The 13,058-nt window shown below is 30.8% G+C and overlaps 1 protein-coding gene across 1 annotated transcript in view; it reads left to right on the forward strand.

Annotated features, from left to right (window-relative positions):
- The first annotated feature begins 1,936 nt into the window (after positions 1-1,936).
- LOC114342917 (gastrula zinc finger protein XlCGF49.1-like) overlaps positions 1,937-13,058 on the forward strand; it is a 74,617-nt gene continuing 63,495 nt past the window's right edge. The window contains exons 1-2 of the mRNA XM_050656433.1: positions 1,937-2,346; positions 6,003-6,197. Of these exons, the coding sequence (XP_050512390.1) occupies positions 2,206-2,346; positions 6,003-6,197 (336 nt within the window). The 5' untranslated portion in view covers positions 1,937-2,205. The remainder of the gene's footprint in view (positions 2,347-6,002; positions 6,198-13,058) is intronic.

Here is a 13,058-nt window from a genome sequence, read left to right on the forward strand (position 1 = left end):
CAGGGTGTCCCAATTTAGAGATATAACGTCATGGTTGATTTTCTTAAAAGGCAACACTGTCATTTTGATAGCTATTTTGATAGGGTGTGTAAAGTTATACACAACAGCAAAATTTCAAATTTTTGTTCCCTACCATTTACAAGATAATAAAAAATAACAAAGTTATGATAAACAAGTAATCAAATAATAATTGAATTTAATTATTTCAATTAAGCAAATACTTATAGTGTTGCCCACAATTATTGTCAAATTGTCAATGGGCAACGTTATGAGCATTTGCTTATTTGAAATAATTAAATTCAATTATTCTTTGATTACTTGTTTTTCATAACTTTGTTATTTTTTATTATCTTGTAAATGGTAGGGAATAAAAATTTGTAATTTTGTAGTTGTGTATAACTTTACACACCCTATCAAAATAGCTATGAAAATGACAGTGTTGCTATTTAAGAAAATCAACGATGACGTCATATCTATAAATTGCGACATCCTGTATACATTATTATTGTATGTCAAAAATGAAAATTTGAAATACTAATCGACGGGTCTAAGCATTTTTCAAAAAAACAATTAGTATTTTAATTATTGAATTTATTCCACATTACAGACATAACTTTATTGTTATTTTCTATTATCTTGTAAATGGTAAAGAATAAAAATTTGATATTTTGCAGTTGTGTATAACTTTACACTCCCTATCAAAATAGCTATCAAAATTACAGTGTTGCCATTTAAGGAAATCAACGATGACGTCATATCTCTAAATTGGGACACCCTATATATATTATTATTGCATGTCAAAAAGGACAATTTGAAATACTAATCGACTGGTCTGAGAATTAAAAAAAAACAATTAGTGTTTGAGATATTGAATTTATTCCAAATTACAGACTCTCTCTGTATTTTGGTGCACGATATTTTCTTACGTTTTACGTTTGTTTGATAGAACAATATTTGTTATTAAAGGAAGAGAAATGAAAGCCGAACCATTCAGATGTTTCAAACTTAATTGTAATAAATTAATGTGTATATAAAAGTATAATATTCAGGTTAACAAAATAAATATTTAGTTGACATGACATGTACAAAATATACTGTTAAAATAATTTTTATACGTAAGTTGATTATACCAGTTTATAAACCAATGCTCTTGTGTTTATTTCTATTTATACAGGGGGAACTTGAACTTATTACTATTTTCATAGAAAATTGGTTATAACTTTGTAAATACCCTATATAACATAATAAACCTTTATATTTTTGTGATGAGAAAGTTAAGAAGATTTCAAATATAAAATATATAGGATGTTCCATTAAAAAAATATAAGTTTGGTCTGCCACTATGTTATCGAACGCCCTGTAACTAATTTTGTAATATTATGAAGCTCAAAGTTTGTGACAATTTTAACTTTTTCATACTGTTTTAAAATAATGTTAAACTCATTAGAAGAACTACTTAATTGTCAACATTTCATAGTTAATTAAAAAAAACACTAAACAAATAAAAAATAAGAAAACTCTTTATAATAAAAACAACGCGATTACATAGACAAATTCTATCTAACACTCTGACACTTGCGGTATATACAAGTACTTATCAAGTTAGCGTGTATGCAAAAAACCAATAACAGTGCACGCTAAATAGTGACGTCACTGACTTGATGACGTTTCGCGTGTACGTAACTTTTTTTATTTGCGTACACGTTAGCGTGTACCTAGACACAGCGATTATTAAAATTAAAAAACATAAAACAGTGAAATCATTTTAAATCGATTGCTTATCGAAACCATCGAAACTATAAACCATGGGTAATGACATTGACAGTGGCGTTAGACATCCAATCCGTGTTCCGTTTTGATAGATTCCGTTTTGATAGAACCTACTCAAAAGCGCAAAATTCAAATTTACGAAACGATAATGTTTTGAATTTGAAATGTACATAAAATCTGAATAGTTGTGAGGACGAAAGTTCGTAATGGGTTCGCGAACAGTTTGCTGTTCGCTCAAAGTTCGCTTGGATAGCGATAACATCGTAATAATACCGAATCTGAAACTGTGAATCAAGCTGACAAGTCACAAAAGGCCATTTCAAAAGGAAGAAGAATTGTTGATGTAGGTTGTCATTTTTAATGTCAGTGTCAATTATTAAAAGTATCAAAATAAATTTAAATATTAACCAAAAACAATATAGATAAGAATTCGAAATGTATAGACCAGAATTGTTTTGTCATAGTATATTTAATGATATAAGGCAACAAGAGGACGTAGAACGTTTAGAATTTCATCAGCAAAAACCATCTCAATCTGATCATGATGATATTTTTGAAGAAGATGTTAAACCTATAGTTAGTAGTTTAGTGCTATTATCTAATGCATGTATATATCTGTACAAGAAAAGTAAAGCTACACGATAAGATCTATTGTATCCAAATGTCCGTATCATTTTACAATTGAGTTCTCAGTGACTGTCATAACTCTTCTATATTCCACTCAGAAACATTCATGTATTCCAAGTTCATGCTTTTGAATTTTGTAATATATGATACAGTTAAAAAATTGTTTTATAGAATTCTTCCCATTTTACCAAGAGGGGATGCTATTTTTTGAATAATTTTAGTTTTTTCACTTTAAATGCCCAAGTTATTTCTATTTCTGTCTCTAACTTTCTATTCCCATAGTTCTTTACACTGCTTCTCTATTTGTACAAAATTATTAGGTTCCTTAAGCCCTCTAAGTGTTGCTCTTATTTACTATTGTCTTATTAAAATGTTTCTAATTTTATTTTTTCTTGACCTTTCATCTATTTTTGTAAACTTTATTCGTGTTGCTTTATTTAGCTATTGTTTCTTTTTTATCCGTATTGGTGTTTAATGTATCTGTATTAGAGCAATCATATTCCTTGGTAACAGCTTTTTGATTTGTAAGGTAATTTTTTATAGTCTTTTTACTGGATTTTTTATCAACATGTATTCCTGTCTATTCTCAATTTAAAATGTTTTATTAAATTTTAAAATATTGTGTAAGTCCTCTTTTGTCTATAAATCGGCTAACAATTATTCTATTCATTAACCAGTTAATGCTGTCGCCAGGGGTATATATAGTATATATAGTAACAGTACAACAGCCTACTTTATTTAGATGGACTTACTCAAGTTTTTTTTATGTATTTTGACCCGTAGAACGCAAATTTTTTGGGTAACAGTTGATCTGGATGTTGATGAGATTGTTATAAACAAAGAACTTGCAGACTTACATACCAGCGATTTTTCGCGAAACAAAACATTTTTTTGTATTTTTTTGGTCATTCTAAGCAAAAAATGTTCTTACAAGTTTATTCTTAGGATGCATAGTTTTCGAGGTAAACGCTGTTGAACTTTCAAAAAAATCGGAAAATTGCAATTTTTGAACCCTAATAACTTTTGATTAAAAAATAAAATAGCAATTCTGCTTACCGCATTTGAAAGTTCAAGTCAAATTATACCGATTTTGATTATTTGCATTGCTAAAAATTAATTTTTTTATTGTTAAACAAAGCTATAAACAAATCGTCGGCTTACTGCCAAAACCAACCAACTCCATTTTAAAAGTTTTGGGAAATCTACTTTTTAAACTTTAATTTGAAATTGAAAATCGACTGAATTAAAAAAAATTATTTAATAACTGAAAAATATTTTTGTCATACTATTCAATTATTAAATCATTATTTAAATTCAGACGATTTTTCATTTCAAATTAAAGTTTAAAGGTGGGATTCTCAAAACTTTTAAAAATGGAGTTGGTTGGTTTTGGCAGTAAGCCGACGAAATAGTGTTTGACCATTTTGACCTGTGTCCAATGCATGCTACATAGAAATTGCCTATTTGCAGCCGCTTGCACTTGTACCTACTCGTTCAATTTTAAATGAGAGATGCATTGAAAACATCACTCAAGCACTACATGTTCATAGCTTTGTTTAACAATAAAAAAAAATTTAACAATGCAAATATGTAGTTAAAATCGGTATAATTTGACTTGAACTTTCAAATGCGGAAAGCAGAATTGCTATTTTATTTTTTAATCAAGAGTTATTCGAGTGCAACAATTGCAATTTTTTGAAAGTTCAACCTCGTTTATCTCAAAAATTATGCATCCTACGAAAAAAACTTGTAAGAACATTTTTTGTTTAGAATGACCCAAATAATACAAAAAAATGTTTTGTTTGTTTTGTGAAAAATCGCTCTTATGTAATTCTGCAAGTTCTTTGTTTATAACAACCTTATTGACATCCGGATCAACTGTTACCCAAAAAATTTGTGTTCTACGGCTCAAATACATAAAAAACTTGGGTAAGTCCATCTAAATAAAGGAACCCGTTGTACCCCCCTGGTGACAGCACTAAGTTGTCAGTCGGAAAATTAGATGCTTTTGGTCTATTTTTCATTTTGTAAGAGTTCATTTACACTACTCCAAAATATTAATGCACCATTTACAAAAACAAAAAAGTACTTCATTGGTGTTTTAAATTTACCTATATGTATTTATTTTTATATTGAATGTACCATGTATTCGGAATGTTTTTATCAGATTACTTGTATTGTTTTTTGTTTCAACTGGTTTCTAAGGAACACAAAACAAAAGTGCTGTAAATTTGTTAATGTCAATGAGAGATTAGTGTCATTTTTAAGTCGTTGTGTAAACTATTGCTCTTTGTTGCTAACATTTTGCTATTGTTTTAATCAAAATGCAGCAAGAATTGAGAAATTTGACTAATGAAGAGTGTGCTCAAATAGTGGTTTTGCTTGAAGAAGATTGGAGTTACAGACATTTTGGGGAACAATTTTAGGATACAACATATATCGGCCTAACAAATGATGTAACAGTACAGACTGGTAGTCACTCTAGTCACCAGGGCAAGGTCAACATCGTGTAACAACACCTGTTCGAGACCATTTTTTACACTTTTGCACCTTAAGGCAAGGTTTTGTAACTACAGTTGAACCCACTTATTAGAAAATACCAGTTAAAGAAATATCCCGGTTTAAGGAATAGAAATTTGAGGTTCCAAAACGTTTCTACTATTAGTCCACCAATCATCGTTTATTAGAATATACCGGTTATAGAAATACTTTTGTTTGGTACAAAGGCTATTCCAATAAGCTGGTTCGACTTTACCAGAAGCTTACAATCCCAACTAATATGTTGAAATCAGCTGTGAAACTGTTCGATAACGCCTCAAGGAAAGTAATTTGCTAGATTTTATACAGATTTTATACAGATTTTATACCTCATCTTAAAGCATACCTATTTAGAATTTGCACAAAATCATGTCATTACTTGAAGGCTGATTGGAATAGAGTACTTTTTACAGATGAAAGTAGATTGTGTCTTTATTGTGATAGGCACATTCGCATGTACCGATGTCAGAATGAACAGTATGCATAGTGTAACATGTGAGGAAAAACGTTATTTGGTGGAGAGCTGGTTATTGGTCTGGGGTGGCATTTCTTCAACAGGTCATATAGACTTGATGGTATTAAATAAGACCTTCACCAATATGTCGTTGACATTCTTTAAGACCACGTTGTGCTTGCCCCTTATATTGTAGAAAGTTTTGTTCTAATGCATGATAGTTCACCCTGATTTAGATTTTTTCGCACCAAAAACTGAATTCATTTGAGGCCTAAGGCATGTGTTTGTTTCAACATCACCAAATCTGTTTGTTTTTCAAAGGAAAGTAACACAGAGTTTCATTTTAGTTTATATTTTCATGTTATATAGTACGTTTTAAAGTGGTGCATTAATTTATTGGAGCAGTGTATTATAATGCTAAGCCCAGGAAAATCACTCATAACAAACCAAGATGTACCATTGATTAACCTCATACTGTATTTGTACTCACTTCAGATATTAATTCAATTTCTTTCATTTGATATCATATTTCTATGGCTACAAAGCCTAGTTGTTTCACTATTATTGAAAACTTTTCTGTTATATGTCTTTATTTACATAGATTTTATTTTAGATTCATAATATAGAGAATGAATCCCAGACTGATTTAAGTGATTCAAGGAAAAGTAAACAGCAGAAATGTAATGTTTGTGATAAAGTTTTGTCTTCAGCATCTAGCTACTATGTACATATGAAAAAGCATTCTAATAATAAACCTTACCAGTGCTCACATTGTGATGCATCTTTTTGTAGGAAACCATATTTAGAGGTATTATTTTCTTTTAATTAAACTGTATTAAATGTTTGTGTCAAATACAGGTAATGGTAGGGGAGCCCAAGCGGGGATTTTTGCAGTTACTCTAGCGCGTCAGATTATATATGGGGAGAAACCTGGTACCCTGCAGATGTACCTCTACCATATATTGGCTTTTAACACAGGGAAGTTCGTTAAGGGGGGCCCGGAAAAAAATCTATCCTTAAAAATACTCGAAATTGTCAGATTAAGATAAGGTAAGTTAAGTACATGCAAAATGTCGATTTGAGTGGGGCGTAATACACGGAGAGGCAGCGCTGAAAAATCTCTTTAAATTTACTAAAGCTAGATTTTTCACAGTTGATTACTGTGAGTGTGTAGAGAAACATACTGCAGTCGGTCAAGCGAAATGTAGAACAGGGGTTACTGAGAGGGTATCAAAGTTGTTTTCCTACGAAGATAATTAAATCCATTTACTAAGGCTGAAAATCAGTACACATTCTAAATTAAATATAAATAAAAGTTATTATAGTTGGTCAGCTGTATGACGGGACAGAGCCGGTCGGTCGGCCCCAATAGTCGATTGAGGAAATAAAGCATTTAGGCTCGCAATTTTTTCGTTCAGCATGGATTTACTTGAAATTTTCACAGAAGGTAGGGAATAGTCCAAGGATCATTTTCTATATCATGCCGCTATCATACGCTAAAACCTTGGGGGTTTTTATTACATTCTAACCATGTAATTCGATGGAAAAAGTGATTCTAAGAAAAAAATGTTCTTTACATTTTCTTCGTAAAACTAATATTTTTCGAGTTATTCGCGCTTGAAAATAACAGTTTTTCAACGAAAAAATCGACTTTTTTAGAGGGTTTTTTGAGAATACCTCGAAAAATATGCATTTAATAAAAAAACTGTATATATCAAAATTGTATCTTTCAGTAACACAAACCAAATTCTTTTCCAATAATATCTTTAAGACCAATACAAACCGAGATACCGCATGTTAAAGGTTAGCTTTTTTCGTCAAATGCATAATTTGAAATATTCAAAGCCAAATAATGGGAAAAATTTGCATTTTTCGAGGAAAACTTAAATAATCTTTTTTCAAGTATACAATTAGACCTTTCAAAAAAAATAATAAAAAGTTTCTAGCATGAAAATTAAGCGACTTATAATCAATAAAATGTCGGTACCTGCTTTTCTCTACGAAAAAATCGGTGAAAACAACCCCCTAACTACCTTCCTAATTCAAAATTGGTCTTCACCTTTCTGTAGTTCCTTTTATATTTATATTATCAATACACTCAAGGAGTTTGACTTATTTAAAATCCCTAGATAAATTGATTTTTTGCAATTTGGTATTTTTCACCTTTTACTTCAAAATATCTCCGAAAATACTGAAGATCCAAAAAAAATTATAAACTAATAAATTGTAGCTTTTTTATTGCCTAAAATTACCCTGTGCATAGATTTTAATTACATGAATAGTTAGCCAGATATAGCTGTTTAAAACCTCTATTTACCAGCAAACACCCCCTTATTCGAGCCCTTTAAACCCGCCCCAATAGGAAACTTGCATAAATTTTTAAATTCGAAAAAATGTTATAAATCACAACAGAACATAATTTCAAACATGTATCAAAGATAAAAAATTTTTGTAGGTCGTTCGTTTGGCTACCACAGGCGATTAAAAATTCAAATTAAAACAGGTGGCCTAAAACGCGTCGTGACGTCATTCGTTTGTACATTTACATTTTTCCAACAAAGTAAACAGAATTTTAAATTAGACGTTATAAACGTCAGTAGAAAATACATTTATTTGACGTTACAAGTGTTTTGATCGTTTGAACTATTCATGGAAAACTGTACTTTTACAAAATGGTTTTATTTTCCGTAGTAAACCTTCTTTCCTTTCCTTCAATAACTATATCAAACTCCAATGTCAACAAACTGGTATATATTATTACAATGACATACGATAAATGTTAATAGAATATAAATATTTTTCCTTTATTTCGCGACGAGGTATACCAAAATAGGTGGAGGCCAATAAACTAAAGAAGAAGAAGAAGAATATACCTAATTATAACCATAAACGGAACCATATAGTTAAACTGAGTGACGTCACGGGCCGTTTGACCTATTTTAAGATACCGAAGACTTTAAATTTGTACTTCTAAGTTATTATGAGTTTTTGAAGCGTGAAATTTTGGAAATGTCATTTTTATACAAAACTGAACATTATTATGTAATAAAAAAAATGTGCAAGTTCCCTATTAAAAACTAAGGGATCTTACGGAATTTAATTTACACAGTCTTATAGCTCTTTAAAAATCCTACAAAATCATTTTTGAGGAAACTTTTTATCTCCAAAAATATAATATAGAATATTTTTCGAGGTATTCTCAAAAACCCTCTAAAAAAGTAGATTTTTTCGTCGAAAAACTGTTATTTTCAAGTGCAAATAACTCGAAAAATATTAGTTTTACGAAGAAAATGTAAAAAACATTTTTTCTTAGAATCACATTTTCCATCGAATTACGTGGTTAAAATGTAATAAAAAATTCCCACCCCCTAGATGGGGTGGCAACCACCCCCAAGGCTTTAGCGTATGATAGCGGCATGATATAGAAATGATATAGAAAATGATCCTTGGACTATTCCCTACCTTCTGTGAAAATTTCAAGTAAATCCATGCTGGACGAAAAAATTGGGAGCCAAAATGCTTCATTTCCTCGATCGACTATCGGGGCCGACCGACCGGCTCTGTCCCGTCATACAGCTGACCGACTATAATAACTTTTATTTATTTTTAATTTAGAATGTGTGTACTGATTTTCAGCCTTAGTAAATGGATTTAATTACCTTCGTAGGAAAGCAACTTTGATACTCTCTCAGTAACCCATGTTCTACGTTTCGCTTGACCGACCGCAGTATGTTTCTCTACACACTCACAGTAATGAACTGTGAAAAATCTAGCTTTAGTAAATTCAAAGAGATTTTTCAGCGCTGCCTCTTGGTCTATAAGGAAATGGGTGAGTCAAAAAGTTTCACAAAAAAGCGAATATTTCGCAAAATGAACATCAGATCGAAAAACTAAAAAATACGTCTTCAATATTTTTCAAAAATCTATTGAATGGTACCAAACATGACCCCTCACGGGAAGGGGGGGGGGGCTAAATTTAAAATTTTAAATACAAACCCCGCGATATTTCGCAAAATGAATATCAGATCGAAAAACTGCAAAATACACTTTCAAAATGTTTTTGAAAAATCTATCGAATGGTACAAAACACGACCCCCACGGAGTTGGTTTGGGTGGTTACTTTAAAATCTTAAATGGGACCCCCAAATTTTTATTGCAGATTTGGATTCTTTGCGTAAAAATAAGCAACTTTTATTCTAGACATTTTTTCGAATTATGGATAGATGGAACTATAATCGGAAAAAACGATTGTTAGAAATGGAAAATTAAATTAAAAAATGGAAAGTCCCCACTAAAATGGAAAATATTACTTAACTTTTTTTTGGTTTTAGGACCTAATAATCACAACCCAATAGGTCCCCATAACGCTTGATTGACTGCAAATTTAGCATACTTTGCTCCCCTACCATAATAATCAATACCAATGTTGTTCTGAAGCTATTTCCTTGTGGCATTTTTATAATTAACTAAACTTACGTGCATAGAAATCGGCCCACTTAAAAATTTGGTCATATTTGATGTCTCATATTTCCTAAACCTGTTGGCCGATTTAAGTGATTTTTTGAACATGTTATAGTCTTATTCTTTAGAAATACCACTGTAATAATATTGTTGCTAAACAGGTAAATGTTCATTGTATACCGGGTGTACCAATCAAACTGTGTTTTTTTCTCAAAGTTCGCATCACCCTATGGAATATTCTAGCATTTATAAAATAGTGATATTAAAACCCAACTATAGCCTCAGGTTTTCTTAACATTCTGTTTTTTGGTTCATTCGTTTATGTTGTATAATAAAAAAGTTAGGTACTTTAACAACTAGACATGTTCTTCATCAATACACGGTGTTTTTAAATAAGTGCGACAAACTTTAGGGGATAATTCTGCATGAAAAATAATAACACTTGGTTTTATAAACGTATGTCCGCAAATGTTTCGTTTCCGAGATACGGGATATTGAATTTTTTCTTACAAACTGACGATTTATTTTATTGCTTTAAAACCGGTTGAGATATGCCAATGAAATTTGGTGGGTTTTAAGACGTAGTTACTGTACATTTTTTGACATACAATTAAGAATTTAATATTCACCATGCGCGCGTACGTGTAATATGACCGATCATATTACCCGTATCGTATGCACACTAATGGTGAACATAAAATTCTTTATTTTATGTCAAAAAATCCGCAATAACTATCTCTTAAAACCTACCCATTTGCATATCTTAACTAGTTTTAAAGCAATAAATAAATCGTCAGTTTGTAAGAAAAAATTCAACATCCCGTATCTCGGAAACGAAACACTTGCGGACATTCGTTTATAAAGCCAACTGTCATTATTTTTTCATGCAGAATTACCCCTTAAAGTTTGTCGCACTTATTTAAAAACACCGTGTATTGATGAAAAACATGTCTAGTTGTTAAAGCATCTAACTTTTTTATTATCCAACATAAACGAATGAATCAAAAAACAAAATGTTAAAAAAACCTCAGGCTATAGTTGGGTTTTAATTTCAGTATTTTATAAATGCTAGAATATTCCACAGGGTGATGCGAACTTTGAGAAAAAAACACAGTTTGATTAGTACACCCGGTATACAATGAAAATTTACCTGTTTAGCAACAATATTATTACAGTGGTATTTTTAAAGAATCAGGCTATAACATGTTCAAAAAATCACTTAAATGGGCCAACAGGTTTAGGAAATATGAGACATCAAATATGACCAAATTTTTAAGTGGGCCGATTTCTATGCACGTAAGTTTATTTAGATGGGAAATAAGTCACAATTGAATTGAAAAAAGTAATTTTATTAACGTTTCGACGCCCAAATCGGGTGTTGTCAAAATACAAAATACTACTAAATTAAACAAAAATGTTGTTGCTTAGTAAAAAATTCTTCTAATAATTTATTTAATCTGACTCATTTATATCGGCAATTCAGACATATTATACATTTTAAAGTAGAAGACTTTAAAATGATATTGCCAATATTTATGAGTTGCGTTTCTGGGACGACTTTACTGAAAGATAGTTCATTCAATTAAATGAAATCAACCCCAACTCAAGAATATCCGCCACAAAAAAATCATAGCATGTGATCTGTCTTTAAAAAGACAACCAAATGCAACGGCGACAATTATACACCGTTCTAGGCGTCAACGCCCTTCGGTAAGGATCTATGGAGGAGTGTCACCAAGCCGCAAGCCCTTATCCTTGCCGTACCGCTTCTCCATAGACCGATCAGACGCCAGTATATTCCAGACCAAGCCGTAGACTGTGCCTCAGCTAACTGGACCGTCTAGAGTCTAGATCGACGGTCACAATAATCAATACCAAACTTAAAATGGAATGGAAAAAATGAAATTTTATTAAAATTTATAGAATGTATTATTACTACCATTACTATGTTCTTCAATAACTTTTCAAGTACTAAAAGCACGTTTTGCCAAAGAAAAATAATAATGAAAATGCATTACAGGAGTATAGTAGAAATGAAATTCTGTCAAAATGCTCAAAAATGTGGCGGTATCAATGTTTGGTATAAATGTTAAAGTAATTCGAGAAGCCACTTTAAAGATAAGAGCTTGCTGATATTTTACCATCCCATTATCCCGAGAACAGTCGCCCTCATTTCTGTCACGTAATCGGTCGCGCCGTTAGATTCAATCTAACAATACGAATTTACAAAAAAATTTCATTTTATAGTATTTTTATTTACTTGTTATGTTAAAATGTCTTTTTCTAATATTTTCTATTATTATTAAAGCTAATTGCTTCTCACAAAAGCCATAAATTCAACAAAAAAAAAAAGAAAAGTACCTACGCATTTTCTAATTTTTTAAATTATTTCTAATTTTAATTAAAAATTTTTTCTAACGGCGCGACTGATCCCGGGTTAATCATGTAAATGAGTAATTTTAGAACTTACAGTAAACAACTTGCATATTAGTACAGTTAAAATTATTAGACGATAAAATATTAAGCAAGAAAAATTAAACTTTTTTCTACTTTGAAGGACAAAAAAGCAAGTTTATTAGCTGAACCAATTTCAAAATTATCCTGCCTATCATTTTCTAAACGTTACTTGGTTAAGAGGATGGGTACGTATTTTCGGCTGCAATGCTATTCAAATAGGGATTCATTTTTTTCGAATCCTGAGAAAACTAATAAGTATTTTTGAAAAATTTAAACGCAGAATGAAATATTACGTTATTAGTGAGGGCCGAAAGTCCCTGAGAACTTCTATAATGTTTATTTTAATAAGTCACAGAAGTGAAAAACTAAGAGAAAATTTAGTGTGATTTTTAGTTTCAAATATCTCATTCAAAATAAACTTTTTATTTATTCTAAGGGACATTCGGCCCTCGGTAATAATTTAGTCTTTCATTCTGCGTTTAAATTTTTTTAAAGTATATATTAGTTTTTTCAGGATTCGAAAAAAATGGACGCCATTTCCGTGCTAATATTTTCCAAATCTAACGCACTCAGTCGAATAGAATATTGTCAGCATATTGCCAGTCAGACATTGACAATCAGTGACAATTTTAAATATTTGTCATGGCATCGGGAATATTTTGAGTTGTTGATTAAATAATATTGATATATGTATAGTGTATTTGATAAATAATTGATTTAAGACGTGAACTTAATAAAAAGTTATTTATTG

Source organism: Diabrotica virgifera, chromosome 7 (assembly GCF_917563875.1).
Source record: "Diabrotica virgifera virgifera chromosome 7, PGI_DIABVI_V3a".
NCBI lineage: Eukaryota > Metazoa > Arthropoda > Insecta > Coleoptera > Chrysomelidae > Diabrotica > Diabrotica virgifera.